The 15,772-nt window shown below is 38.7% G+C and overlaps 1 protein-coding gene across 2 annotated transcripts in view; it reads right to left on the bottom strand.

The window, feature by feature from the left end:
- The window catches only part of URB1 (URB1 ribosome biogenesis homolog), a 66,566-nt gene that overhangs the window by 3,547 nt on the left and 47,247 nt on the right, over nucleotides 1-15,772 (bottom strand). For both annotated transcript variants that reach the window (XM_060770430.2, XM_060770431.2), the window contains 8 exons: nucleotides 14,146-14,320; nucleotides 12,376-12,478; nucleotides 7,923-8,083; nucleotides 6,838-6,949; nucleotides 6,157-6,263; nucleotides 4,986-5,129; nucleotides 3,286-3,395; nucleotides 1,162-1,353 (listed from right to left, as the gene is read on the bottom strand). In XM_060770430.2, the coding sequence (XP_060626413.2) occupies nucleotides 1,162-1,353; nucleotides 3,286-3,395; nucleotides 4,986-5,129; nucleotides 6,157-6,263; nucleotides 6,838-6,949; nucleotides 7,923-8,083; nucleotides 12,376-12,478; nucleotides 14,146-14,320 (1,104 nt within the window). The remainder of the gene's footprint in view (nucleotides 1-1,161; nucleotides 1,354-3,285; nucleotides 3,396-4,985; nucleotides 5,130-6,156; nucleotides 6,264-6,837; nucleotides 6,950-7,922; nucleotides 8,084-12,375; nucleotides 12,479-14,145; nucleotides 14,321-15,772) is intronic.

The following is a 15,772-nucleotide window of genomic DNA, read 5'->3' on the forward strand; positions in this document are numbered from 1 at the left end:
GTGCGCAAAATGCAGTTTGTTGGCTACATACAGCCTCCACGTTTCCTTGTGGGGGGCGGTTCTTGTCCCATGTAGCCCAGGAACACCCCTGGCCTCACAAGAATGCTCAGGTGAGCCTTTTGAAAACATATGATTCTAGAAAAATGTTAGAAGGGAACCCAAAAACAAGGCAAAATGACTCCTAGGCTTAGAAATGCCATTGACCTAGTTTTTTGGGAAGGGAAATGGCTTACTATTGGGAAGTAGGGCGTACATAAAAAGTAATGTGCTGGCACCAGTTTACACACACACATACAGATAATATAACTTTATTCAACTTGTATAAAGTCACTGTTTTTTCTTAAATAACTTTTGTCATGAAGCAAGTGAACATTATATTAATTCCTGCCCCAGACCAAAATAAAGAAAAAGAAAGAAAGAAATTGAGGAGATCAGTTGTAACAAAGGAATGCAGTAAAATAAAAATGCTACTGGGTTCACTTATGCTTTCTTATGAAAGCGCAATCGCACTATTTTTTTAAATACAGGAGTTCACATGCTGAATGTGCACCAGTAACGCATCAATTTTCATACTTTCCAAAACCCATTTTTCTGCTGTGAGAATACAAAGTTATTCAGTCAACAGTACTTACATATTTCATACATATTCTTTTTGTCTGAGGTCAATTGCCTATGTCTCTGCTGTCTGACCATATTGTATTTTAAACAGAAAACAAATCAAGAAAGATCGGTCTTAAGGGAAAATTTATCAAGGACCAAGATCAGAGAACTAAGGCTTTAAAAAATCTATTCCATTGAGAAGTCACAGACTGAAAAATTAACTTCAACAGAGCTTTTCCTCTGCTCAGAAAAGTATTTCAACACTAAGGCCATCTTGATTATATTTAGAAACAAAAACAAACATGGAGTACCCAAGGCAAGCTTCAAGTGAACACAGATCAGTACACTGCTTAGGCCTTGGAAAGATAAGGTCAATTCAGCAAAACTATTTCACAATATTCTAGATAAGCCAATTGGAAGGAAAAAAAAAGATTTGCTGCCATTCATAATGAAAAACAAGGTGTTAATTATCAGGGATTGCAATAATTAAAAACAGTATGGAAATGTTTAATGTTAAATAGTAGTACAATTGCATGACACCTTTGAAAATAGGATACCTACCGAATGTGTTTAAGAAGAGTGATCAAAATGTGGAGAAATTCACTGATGAACTGGAGGGGAAGGAATTTCTGATTCACCAGTTGCTCCTTATTGTGAGGCAATCTAAGAGCCTTTAGCTTATCTCCCAAATTTGTGACCCAAAGACTATGGACTAAGGAGATTATTTGATTTAACACTTTGTTTTCTAAAAACCTAGGAAGTATATAAATAAAAATAAATATAAACTTTTTTTATTTACAGACTCATTCTGTCTTGTTTATATATACTTCTACACATGTGTGAAAATATAAATATACATTATTTCATAGTAAAGAGATCTTTTGAAAGAAGATTATTCTTTCAGAGCTTAAGTTCACAAACAGAACTGAAGTTCACAAAATATTATCTTTAAAGATTTTGATTCCCCTTTAATCAATTGATGTAAAGAATTAGACTGAAAAAAAAGCTTTAAAACACACATCAGGATTCTAATGAACATTTATGCCCCCAAATCTGCAATCTGAATCTTTACAGTGTATACATTAGAGCAGGGGTGTCAAACTCATTTTCACCGAGGGCCACATCAGCCTTATGGTTGCTTTCAAAGGGCTGGCTGTAACTGTAAGATTATATAACTATATCACTCTGACAATGAAATCCTCATGGGCCACATAATATGACATGGAAGGCTGGATTTGGCCTGCAAGCCTTGTGTTCGACATATGTGCATTAGATAATGCACTGTATAGTGTAAAAGATGCTATGAAATTAGACATTTATGCCTTATGAAATCAAACTTCTGATAACTCTCCACAATCTGCTTTAAATGTGTGCAGAATCCTCAAGACAAGGAGTGGAAAGGTGCAGATGGAAAGAGAATAAGGAATTCCACTTGGGAAGGCTTTAACCACAAATTTAGGGCATGCAAGTGGTATTTTAGGAATTGGCAATGCAGTCATGAAAAGGAAACCATGTTAAGTAGCACAACAGAAGGGGTGGAAATTGTATGGTCATCCAGACTTTGGAGAACTGCAACTCCCACAAGTTCTAGCTACTGCTGCAAAAAGGGAAAAAGGTTTACAACCGCAATGTTTTATCGATGCAAGCCCAGAAAGTGTTGGCTGCTTATATAAGTGTTAACTGTAGCAGTGGAAGTGAAGGTTTTGTCAGCATGGGGAAAGGGTCTCATTAGAGTAGAATCATAGAACAATAAGAGTTGGAAGTGACCACATGGGCCATGTAGCCCAACATCCTTCTGCCATGCAGGAAAAGCACAATCAAAGCAAGTAGTTGGTGTACCAGCTGAATCTTATCCTTGAAAACTGCTTGGCAACATCTGGGTGCAATTTGCTTCAATTTAGATTTATACAGCTCCTTGTGAATAAAGTCTTCTGAAGTTACTAAGTGGAACAGCTGTGTTTCAGTAGCACTGGACAATGCCATAGGAGACACCACTGCTAGCAATTTGACCTTTACGGAAGATGTTAGCAGATACTGATTTGATCTTTAAATCAGAAAACATGGTCCTTTCAATTTAAAATTTTGAGAAGACAATAAAAAGATTGGGTTGTTGATATTGGATTTTATTTGTTCCCAGAAACTATTTAGGCTTTTAAGGAAATATTATTAAAGTAAGTTGTTTAGTTACTATCTTATTTCATTCCATTTCAAGGACATTTAAAGTGTTACATCATCCCCTTGCGGTAAACAAGGAAAATGGAACACATGTGCATCAATAAAATAGAATGCTTCTTCTAAGAATGGTTCAACAAAATAAGCTAACATAGCAGATTGCTCTTGACTCCTTGGATGTGTAATAATAATTTTGCAGGTCCATCTTAAAACATAATACTTTGTGTCATAGGAATACCAACTTCAGAATAATGTCTACAGACTGAATTTTCAACAAGGTCAAGGATTTGAGAACAAATTTTGAACTCTGCTGTGAACAATCGCTCTTTATGGGGATTGTAAAAAATCTCTATATAACAGAAGTGCGTAAATGGCTTAAGGTTGTTCTGACTGCAAGCAATGACCTACATCAGCAACAAAATTACCTCACGTGTGTGTTCATTTAAAATGTGCAAAAAAAAAAAAAGAAAGAAAGAAAGAAAGAAAGAAAGAAATGAGGTATCTTGAATCTACCTTTTCTCTAGGACAGATAATATCCAAGTTAAAAGACTATGATCTCTTATGAGAGTATAGGCCGCTTTTGTGATATATGCTGCATTTTGGAGTATTTGTAGAATCTGGTACTAGAAGACAAAACAACAGATAGTAACTTAAGAAATAATAAAAGAATCTGTAGTTCCTTAAAACTAACCAGCAAGTGGTTGTTTACCAGTGACAAACTGAATCAGTCATCAAATAATCTGACCCTGAGGTTTCAAAAGTTAGAGGTTGCATCCAACTGTGTCCCTTTGCTAAAGGAAAGCTCCTTGCTCTATGTAAGCAAATAAGTGAAGCATTCTGTGAATAAATGGTGGAGAGGGGCAACTTTTGCCAATTCCTTTTTCTTGTGGGCTTCATTGCCCTCTTTACTCCCCCACTTCATTCCAATCCAGTGGAGAAGGATGAGGAGGCAAAGAGGCTTTTCTGTGACCAGCTTTTCTGTGATCAAAGACACACAATCAAATGCAACCCACAATATCTGGCAAGATATAGGACATTTTACTTTAAACCTTATAATTACTGTATGCACAGCATAAATCCCCTCTTTCTAACCAAAAGATCAGGTTGCATCATAATTAGAGCAGGAAATAGAGAAGCAAAAGCTAATTCGTCATGAAAAAAATACGTTTTCATTCATCTCCTTTTCAAGAGTACATAATAAAAGGTTTTTCTATCATAATTAGAATGTTCCACATTTTGCACAGCAATTTTCCATTGATACAAAAGCATAATCTTTTTAATTATTTCACGGCAAAATACCACCAGAAAACTGTTTACAATACCTTTCTTTCAAATGAATACAACATGAACATAGTATACAGTGGTAATTTGTGAGCCAACTTAGGAGGGTTACTTCGAAACGGCGGAGGGAGTCAACCCCCTCATTCCATAGTACAGTGCCTTGGTGCCATAATGTAGAGTAGATTTACAAGAGCAGCTGATGACTTCTATTATACTTCCAGTTGTTTATGTAAGTATACCACAACCTCTTTGCATCTAACGTTTTCAACAAGTTTAATATGTTTTCATTTGAACAGACTCCTGAACTCTATGTGAGAAAGTATGGTTCTCTCCTTTTTAGAGTTTTGAGTTTTCCATTAGTACATAACATATACAACACAATAAGCAAATTACAGGGTTCTATTTATTTCCTGTTTAGAGAGCCAATGTGGTTTTAGAATTGGCATATTTCTTTGGAAACTAGGGTTCAAATTCTTGTTTGGTCCCGAAAAGTCACTGGGTGACCTTGGACAGTCACACTCAGCCTCGGAGGAAAACCATGGAAAACTCCCTCTGACTAAATCTTGCTAAGAAAATACTGTTACATCCACCTTGAAAGAATTCTTCTGTTTAGCTGATTAACACTCTTCATAGCCTAATAAGCAAAACTATGCAAATCTATTCCAAGTTGACATCACATTATGCTCAACAAAGATTAATTATGGAAACTGCAGACTTTCAAAACAAACCTAGATATGATTTACAGAAATAATAATCAATGACTCCGTCAACAGATTTTACAATTTCTAATACACAGTAAATGCTAGAATACTCTGTACAAGGTATCATGCTGGCCACAGAAGTGAGAATACTTGACATGTAAAAGCTAACTGGATTACTTTCACATATAACTGAACAAGAGTAGTTTTAATGTTGAATTAATTCTCTATTACCTGCGTGGCTTCATCACACAATGGGCTATGGAAGAATGACAGGATGACATGGAAAATTCTCTGGTAATCATATAGCTCATAGCAGGGTTTGTCTCTGAGTCCTTCGCTAATAATTGCTAGGGACCATTCACGTTCCATTTTGTGCTGCAACATAAAAAGGAAACAAAGCATTTAGAGAAACAAATACAAAACAAATAAAACATGGTGGACGACGGAGAGGCTTTTAGGACCAGCGGGCCTCTAAATTTAGTAAATTCATAATAACGGGCAGAATGTCTTGGAAGCAGCACAGATTTTGCATGGATCCTGCATGGACCGGCACAATCCCAGTGCCTTCAAGGATGGTAGGACCGAACTCAAAGCTGACAATACTGACCTTCTCTGATGAAGTCCTAGCAGAATCCATTGGTACAGTGACATTAAGTAGATGGTAATGAAGAGTGCAAAGCAATGTGTGTAAAGGTTTTGAAAAGAGGCCTGTTCTGGATGGCGAGATCAGCCATGTTGATCTGACCCAGTACATCCGTGATGGCACATGGAAAAAACCCGAGGATCTTTGTGTGGGAACTGTACAAAGCTTTTGCAGGGAGGGGGCTTAGGGAAGAAATCTAGTGCTAGACATTTTCAAAGTTAGAGGCAAATCAACATTATCCACATTTCCTTATTTTAATTTTTTTAAACCCTCCATTTGCATTATGTTTTCAAATAAACAGTGAAATGGTAGAAGAAAAAAGACAACTTAATGTTTGTCTAAGGCAGAGGTTCTCCACCTGTGGGTCCCCAGATGTTTGGCCTTCAACTCCCAGAAATCCTAACAGCTGGTAAACTGGCTGGGATTTCTGGGAGTTATAGACCAAAACATCTGGTTGAGAACCACTGGACTAATAATTGTCAGAAGAGCATAAAATACATATAACTAAACAATTTGTGATCTTTTGCAATGCTCAGTATATAGCACTGAAGATCTTGAGTGATGCCTTCATCCATAAACTTAAAACTTAAAAAGAGGTGTTCACTGCAGCAGATAAATCAACATACAAAAACACTGAGTTTCTGAGACACACCTGACAGGTACAAAATTTTTCATTACATTCCAGATGCTCTAAATTTCAATCAAAAAGCGTTACTCTCTTTAGTAATGGCAGTTCACACAATATACATTTCTAATTACCTCTAAATCAAAACTGTAGAAAAGTTGAAAAAATCCTGGCACTTTCTTCAGATCTAAAAATTGGTGAGACAGCAGGAACTTGTTCAGCTTTGTATACATGTGTTCCTCTGTGGGAGGCAAAAGTAGAATGGTTATTGTAGCATACAGATTGTAGCATACAGTGAGCAACCTGGCTGCCATCCATTGGACTGTTTGAAGCTTCTGAATAGTCTTCAAAGGCAACCCCATGTAGAGTACATTGCAGTAGTCTATTCGAGATGTTGACCACCATGGCCAAATCTGACTTCCCAAGATATGGATGAAGCTGGCACAAATCTTTACATACTGTATGTTTCTTATTTTCCTATGAACTTCTTGTTGATCTATTCCACAACAATCCATTCCTAAATCATTAGAGTTTATTCTTGAGCATTTGTTAGAGGCATTGAACTGCATCTACAAAACATTAAGCCACAATCAATTTACTAATCTTTAAGAAAGCACGAAACACTTAGTTGTTTTTGCTGAAATAGAGTGACATAGCTGCCTCTCATGAAACTGTTAGCTCAACCTCAAAGTCATCCTTATCATTTAAAGAAATAAAACATACATTTTAAAAATCAAATAAAAGGTTATCAAAAATATTCTTCTCTTGTAAAGAAAAGATCAGAGGAAAACAACGTAGCTTCTTTTCTGTATTACCTGGATTCAGCATTTGCTGAGCTACTCTAGATATATAGAGTGTCAGAGGGAAAGTAAATTTCAGATTTGGTTGTCTGATTCCATTTTGTACAACATCCATAAGGTAGAGCAACTGCAGTATTAAAGAAAGAGAGAGAAACAATTAGAAAGCAGGTTGCACGAGCTCGGCAATTGCTCAATTACGCTAATGAAATCAGAGGTTTTTAAACATCAGGATTTTCTTTACAGGAAAAAATATCCTTCAATGCATTGTGTCCTCCATATGTTTGGAAATTAAAATGAAATAACTCAATCTCAATTCAAACATAAATATTATAACCCTGAAGTAAGATAAAAGAAACCATCCCCACATTACAGGAAGGAAATAATAAATTAAATATTCAGATTCACTCATATGATGTTGTACACATACACTGAAAATCTGGAGAACTTCCTGGGTGAAGGAAATTGTACAACAAAATAGAAATCAGACATATAATCACATGTCAATAGAGGAAAACGAGCACAATGGAATCTAAAGAGGTGCTTTCTAAACTGGGCAAATATTCAAATGGTTACATACAGCAGCTGGTGGGAATCCTGCAGCCAGTTGCTAGGCATCATATCCATTGGTGAGGAATGCTGGGGGTTGCAGTTCACAAGTATTTGGAAAGCTGTATGATTGCCATTTCTGGCATGCAGGATGCTGGAGATGCTGCAGTAAGCAGGACTCAATTTTCATTGGAAACGGTAAAGTTTCCCCCTTTACATTAAGTCTAGTCATGTCTGACTCTGGGTCATGGTGGTGCTCATCTCCATTTCTAAGCTGAAGCGCTGGCGTTGTCTATAGATGTCTCCTAGGTAATTCGGCCTGCATGACTGCATGGAGCGCTATTACTTTCCCGCCGGAGCGGTACCTATTGATCTACTCAAATTTGCATGTTTTTGAACTGCTAGGTTGGCAGAAGCTGGGGCTAACAGTGGGAGATCACCCTGCTTCCAGGATTTGAACCACTGACCTTTTGGTCAGCAAGTTCAACAGCTCCACAGTGTAATCCACTATGCCACCGGGGCTTAAAAGAACTAAAATGTTAACTTCTTCTTACCTGTTTTTGTTCTCGAAATCGAGCCCCTTCCAGATGAGAACGAAAAGCATTCAGGACATAGTATGCTGCTGCTCGCATGTTAGGATCATAGCTGCTAAGGGCTGCTACTACTAGGCCCAGAGCATTGACATCAACAAATTTCTGGCAGGCGACCACACATTCTATGGGGAAGGAGGAGGGAAATCATTTTAAGAGGTTTGCAACAGCAAACGCAAAAGATAATGCCTTTACAGATAAGTTGTAGATATGCACCTTAACATTACAGCACCTCTTCTACAGATGTAATAAAGGTCTGGGTAAAAAATAGTTCTCTTTGCTGTATTATGCTGGAACAAGGCAAAACTCAGTGTAAAATCACACTGAACTGCTTCAATTGAAGTGACTGTCCTCCCCAAGTCAAAGGACGTAACCTATTTTGCACCTAATTTCTAATGTGTCTTGTACTCTAACTTCATATGTAGCCCTATCATTCATTTTCTTTTTCCTCCTCCTATGATCAATGAGACCAGGTATTTTATTAGAAATGAAAACGGATCACTTATAACCACACCACTGTACATGAGGGGATTATTTTTTGTTATGTATCTTCAAGTGAACTTTGGTTTATGTCAACCTTATCAAAGGGTTTTATTGAGAAAAGGTTTGCCATTGCCTATCTCAAGGTTGAGGGAGTGATTTTTTTCAAAGCCATCAACTGGGTTTCCTAAGTGGGGATTCAAACCGTGGCATCTAGGGTCCTATGTCCAATATTTAAATCATGATTCACGATGAATACAAATAGCTAGAAAGGTCTTGTATTCATGCCTATGTGTGGAGTAGTTATTCCAATCCAAGCAAGTGATTGTGAGCCCAGAGCAGTTGACAGCCCTGTCTCCGTTACAATCCCTCTGCCTTTTTGAGAGGGACATTGTGTTGACAAACAAAGAATTTTGTTCTTTCTTTTATGAAGAAGACCTAAATTAACTAGCTGAACATTAATGGGGAAATCTGAATATAGATCATGGAAGGAAACAGTTACAAGAGGATCTGTCATTTAAAAATGAAAGCAACACTGACCATGCAAAGTAAGAAGTTTAATTCTTGTTGGACGTGCTGTTGTTTACAGAACCTTGGAGAGCTCAGAGGGGAAAGCGGTTGCGATAACTATTCTAAATATTGCCAGAGGGATCTCTCCAAGCTCTGCTCTTATTTGTTGTATAATTTGGAGGTTTTATACACCGTGGTGAGCAATTATGGAACATTTGCCTGCAGGGTGCTGCTGTAACACACGCAGGAAGTAAAAATATAACAGAGGTCCTTCAGGCCACCTGCTGAAACAACCCAGGATGTTAAGGATTGTTTTGTAGGTCGTGATCAGAGTGAGGGAAGTTGTAGTACATTCAAAAGCTTGCATAGGAACATAATTTTTGTAAAAAATAATTATTTGCATAACAAAAGAAAGCATTGTGGCATACAGTGAGTGCGGGGAAGCTTTTGTGATCTGATAAATAGACCAAACAAGTTCTGTAATTTGGATGGCATTACTGAAAAAGACAAAATGCAGGAAAGATAATTTGATAAATACTCAGCTTTGGCTGGAAATGGGATTATTATACCTGGAACCTAAGCTATAGAAAAGTAACGTTTTCACATCATATTCATAAAACACCCAGTGAAAGGAAAAGGTAAAAGTTTTCCCTCAATATTAAATCGAATTGATTTTGACTCTGGATGGTGGTGCTCATCTCCATTTCTAAGCCAAGGCGCTGGTGTTGTCTGAAGACACCACGTAAGACATGTGGCTGACATGACTGCATGGAGTGCTGTTACCTTCCAGCTGGAACAGTACCTATTTATCTACTAACATTTGCATGTTTTTGAACTGCTAGGCTGCTAGAAACTGGGGCTATCAACAGGAGATCACCTCATCCCATCGATTCGAACCGCCGACCATCTGGTCAACAAATTCAGCAACTCAGCAGTTTAACCTGCTGTGCTACCACGGCCCCCAGCTGCTAACACCCAGCTGATCAGAAAAGAATAGGCCTGGGAGACAAAAACTAAATGTGAAAGCAGAGACTGCAGTAATAAAACTACTATTCTTCCCACCTCAAAAAGAAAACTAAAATAGAGGGGAGGGGGGGGTGCAAAATCCTCCATGAAAACAGGATATGAAAAGAAGCTACGTTTTCCAAAAATAAGCATGGTGGGAGGAGACTGACAATCCAAAAATGGAAATCCCTTGCCCCCTCACCAGATGGACTCGTCAGGTTGGGGGGCTAAAAACTGTTACCAGCCCACTTACTTTGAGGACCACATGCCCCAGACAAATGTGTTGACTACACAATGTCTCAATCTTTCCTCATACATTCCCTTGGTAATTATGCCTGCTGTGCATCTATCTCAAAACACAGCTTGTATGACATGTCCCTTGCCAGCAGCTCTCTTTTAATTCCATGCTTGTCCTCAGTCTTCAACACCGCCAATTCAAAGTTGGTAGGATTGGGCTTTTCAATACCCGGAGAGCCTTCCACCCCCTCAAAATCAATCCGTGGTCAACCAATATTCCTCCAATCATGATAACCTTTACATGGCATTCTATCTAGCCATCCCAAACTCCTGTACCCAGAACAGTACCAGGGTAGGACAAGGGACCTTGGAAAATTGTAGGGGAGCAGAGGAAGAGATTTCACTATTAATGATAAGTGAAGTGAGAATTTTGATTGGGAAAAAGAGGAAATCAAGTAGATGTGATTCAAAACCAAGAACTCCCAAGTACATTATGGTTGCCCTTTGCAATGTACTCCCAACACAGAACACTGTAATGATGCCACATGAAGTCGGCTTTCTTCTTCAACAGATTGCAGACTCTGATGGTTCTTCAACCACCTTAGAAAATCCGCCTCTGCCCTACCCTGTTTACAATTAACTTATTCCCCTTAACAGATTTTATTTTTAAAAGAACTGACTGAGATGGTTTCATACAACCCTGTGATTAATTGACATTTACATTAATGTTGAAAGTTTAAAAAGACAACTTTTTTCCTGGTCAATTTTATATTTGATCTCTGCTTATTAAAACTATTTACACTTCCTTTTAAAGGAGTGAAATTATCTGTTATGGTTAGCCATCTGTTTTAGGAGATATCATTGCTACTGGGCAAATGCAAACCAGATGTCATGATGTAGTGTTTACTCAGAAAACAATATAAAGGAGCAGCTGGAAAACTTGCTGAGAATGAATAGCCCACTAGTTTTCATACATTTTATAAATATGCATGGCTAAGCAAATGGATAGAAAGAGTTTACATTTAAACCCCTTTCACATTTTCCCCAAAAATTAAAACCAAATTTTTAAAGTGCTTGAGGTCTGTATCCATTGATCCATTGATCTCAGGAACTGAAAATGTGATAGCATCTGCAACCACACAGCATACAAAACAGCATACAAAACAACTATTGTGTGGCCATTAATAGTGTGTTTAGGACCAGGATGGTGTAATTTAACTCTTTAAAACCATGAAACACAGCATACAAAACAACTATTGTGTGGCCATTGTTGTGCTACATGTTCTGGCTTTAAAGTACAGATAGAGCCAGCCATGATATCATGAGATGGATAACACAGCAACAAGGAGAAATAGGTTAACAAATAACGAATGTGAGATCAATATCACATCCTTAACAATTTCAACACCAATCTTTTGGAAGGTAATGGATTTGTTAATAGATCACAAAGAGAAGTGATTACTCATATGAGAAAGGTGACTATTACTTCTACTCAAAGGAAGGGGAAGAAAATAAGTCCCGACCTGAGAAGCAAAGCACAAGCAAGTACTTTAACAAAATTCTAAATAAATCTAAAATTTGACTCTGAGCTAAAAGTAGTGTGATTTATCTGGTTTTCTGGAATGAACCACTCATATACTCTAGAAGACTAGTACATGTTTATCATACTTACATACCATATATACTTGAGTATAAGCCAACCCGAATGTAATCCAAGGCACTTAATTTTACCACAAAAACACTGGGAAAACTTACTGACTCAAGTACAAGCCAAGGGTGGGAAATGCAGCAGCTACTGGTAAATTTCAAAATATAAACGGATAGCAATAAAATTACATTAATTGATGCATACAGCTTCTCCTGTGCGCCTTCCTCTCCTCCTCTCTCAGCACAGAGATCCAGCTGGGCTGCTGTGCCGAAAGGGGAGGAGGCACTCAGCTGGTAGAAGGCCTGCAAAGGACTTCTTTCAGCCCCATGCCTTCCCGCCAAGATCCTCACTCGAGTATAAGCCAAGGGGGCATTAAAAATGTGCTGAAAAACTAGATTTATGCTCAAGTATATACAGTATTTGTTCCAGACATTTCAAGAGACTTTCACCCCCCCAGAAATCTAAACACATTCTTTTCATGGAGTCTAATGTCTACAGATTCACATTGCCATATGCCATGACAACTACTTCCAATACCTGGTCTCAGCAGTTCACTGAAGAGCTGAAGGAGGAAACATGGGTCATAGAGATCCTTCAGAGAGATATCATTTTTGCCTTTGCTTATGAGCTCCGGTTCTTCCTAAAACACAGAGCACAAATCAATGCATTAGTAATTTTCAAAGAACTGTAGTCGCTATAATTATTCCCTCCCAGAGTCTAGCATATAAATACTGCTAAACATTGAAGACCTAGATAATGACTGCTAAAGCTCTGTGTTAACTGTTGCTATGGTTTTGGGTTCTGTAGACTTTGTTGGCTGACCTGCCTACTTCTTTCTTCTCCAAGAAACGTGTTTATAATGTTTCATCAAGAGTCAATGCAGTCAGTCAGTGAACTTTGCATAGGAACTGAATGATTTATTCCTTGATAATAAATTATATTGTTGGTTCAGAGTATGAAACCTCTTTCAGTCCACCAAGAGGCATTTTTGCAATTCAAAGCAGAATATATGCAGGTTGAGTATCACTTATCACAAATGCCTGGAAACAAAATGTTTGATATTTTGGATTTTGGAATACACATAAGATATTTGGTAGATGGGCTCTGAGTCTAAGCATGAAATTCATTTATTTCATGGTAAACTGAAGGACATGCTATTTTAAAAATAATGCTGTACATGAAACAAAGTTTGTGTACAGAGAAACTATCAGAAATCAAAGCCACCCATTTGAATAATTTTCATTTCGGAATAGTCAACCTCCATAGTCATCATGTTAAAAGAAAACCAGTTAAGAAAAAGGATCTTACATAAAATCCACAAGATGCTACCATTGCCATGATCCCACTTGCAAGAAATGTGACTGTGTATTGTTGAAGGCTTTCATGGCTGGAATCACTGGTTTTCCGGGCTGTGTGTCCATGCTTCAGAAGCATTCTCTCCTGATGTTTCACCTGCATCTATGGCAGCCAGCCTAAGGGGTTGTGAGATCTATGTAGACATGTCCACAGATGCATGGTATATGGCGAGAGGATCCCTCAGCAAAGGACAATAAGGGTCCCTCCACCTCTGCAAGAGTCTACCATATACCATGCAGTTCTGGACACATCTACATGGGACCACCAAATGCAGCATTGCCCAAACATGAATCAAGGAACATGCAAGGCACTGCAGACTACTTCAACCAGAGAAGTCAGCCATAGCAGAGCACCTGGTGAACCAACCTGGCCACAGCACATTATGTGAGAACACAGAAATGCTGAACCACTCTAACAAACCACCATGTCAGGCTACACAGAGAAGCCACTGAATTCCACAAGCATGTGGACAATTTCAACAGAAAGGAAGAAACCATGAAAATGAACAAAATCTGGCTAACAGTATTTAAAAACTCTAAAATTTGAACAGTAAATGAAGAACAATACTCAGAAACAGGGAAATTCCAGACAAGAAACAATCAGGGCCAGCTAATCACCTCCCAACAAAGGATTCCCCCAGGCAACAAGAAGCCAGACCTGGAAACTACTAGGCCATTAAATGCTAATCAAGGTGGCCAATTGAAACATTCACACCTACCTCCAACAGACAAGAGTTCTTTCTCCCACCCTGGACATTCCACAGATACATAACCCCCTTTTCCTAGTTTCCAACAGAACTCACAACCTCTGAGGATGCCTGGCATAGATGTGGGTGAAACGCCAGGCGAGAATACTTTTGGAACATGGCCATACAGCCCAGAAAACTCACAACAAACCAATGTTTCTACCGCGTATCAATAAGGGCAGATACATGCAGTCAAGTGAGGACACCTCTAGCGCCAGAAGATGCCGGTGCTGGGGGAAATTGAGAATGGTCCGCATCATCATTTCTCGGTCCAGCAGACACAGAATTTCCTCCATGCTTGGCTGCTGCCACAATGACTTGCCCAAAATCTTGCATGCCTTGTGATGCTCCACAGCAGCTGGGCCCCAAAGTAACTGGACTCTGCAAATCACATTGGGAGAAAATGTAATCCACATCTAACTTTATATATGAAGGCAAGAAAGCAATTAGCGAAACCAGCTTGACTTGTGCATGGCAGAATCGGTTCAGCTTTTATTTTCCATTCTTCATTTATTACTTAGGAACCCAAAGTTCCAATGTGTTTCCTTGACAACCTTAGTTTTCTTTCCAAAGCACTTTAGAACAGTTTTATAAAGCTACATGCAATTCTAATGTATTTATTATAAGCTATCTTCTAAATGAGAGAAAGGCTGCTTAATGGGTTCTACACAAAATCTTGAAAGCCTGCACAACATATCAACAGAATCAGTGACAGCACACGGTTTTGTGCTTTTTTCTAATTGCTACAGTATCTTTGTTTTTCAAATGAAAGAAAATACTTAGAAATAAAGGATGCTTCTTAGAATCTATTTATATTGACCAGGCTTCTTATCTAAAGGACAAAGGAGCAGAACAAGACAAATGTCTGGACAGATTCCCCAATTGTTTGCTCTTAATAAAACATGGTCATTTCTATAGCATAGGACAAATGTACAGGAATGAGGACCAAAGGCTGTTGATGTTATTGGTGTTAGATGTCTATCAGCTTGGGAATCTAAGCAGTGAAATAATAGTATTGACTCCTCTATGATCAGAGCTGCTGACAAGCATCGGTTCCATTGCATCCTCCCACTGAAGGAAGTATGTTCCTGACTGTGTTCTCCTGATGGGACAACATGAGGAGGTGGCTTTGCTGCTGATCTCGGCTGCTCCTGGGAGAAACAAATGCTGGAACTATCTACCTACAAAGAGTACTTTCCTTCATGTTGGGAGAAAGGAGAATGTTTCCTGACATCCAGACCTGGAGTAAGACCAGCAGACCTGCCCTTGCTTATGCATGGGATGCAAGGAAGATTCTAAAGCAGCTTAAGATAAAGGTAAAAGTTTCTCCTTGACATTAAGTCTAGTCGTGCCTGACTCTGGGGGTGGTACTCATCTCCATTTCTAAGCTGAAGAGCTGGCGTTGTCCGTAGACACTTCCTAGGTCATGTGGCGAGCATGACGGCATGGAATGCCGTTACATTCCAGCAGAAGTGGTACCTACTGACCTGTTCACATTTGCATGTATTCGAACTGTTTGGCAGGAGTTGTGCTAACAGTGGGAGCTCACCCCTCCCTGGACTTGAACTGCCGGCCTTTCAGCCAGCAAGTTCAGAAGCTCAGCAGTTTAACGCACTGCGCCAGCACGGGACCCTGATAGCAACCTATATAAATCATATTATTATCTACACTAGGCCTCTTCAACCTGCATTCCTCCAGGTGTTTTGGATCTCTGTTTTCAGAGAACAAAAATGGGACTAAGGACTCAGTCTTTATGAAATAGGATCATACATCTATGACACAGAGAGAATAAAACTCAATTATTTTACTGCTATACCAATGCAAGAATAAGCC

This window comes from Anolis sagrei, chromosome 3, assembly GCF_037176765.1.
Source record: "Anolis sagrei isolate rAnoSag1 chromosome 3, rAnoSag1.mat, whole genome shotgun sequence".
NCBI classification, from domain to species: Eukaryota; Metazoa; Chordata; class Lepidosauria; order Squamata; family Dactyloidae; genus Anolis; species Anolis sagrei.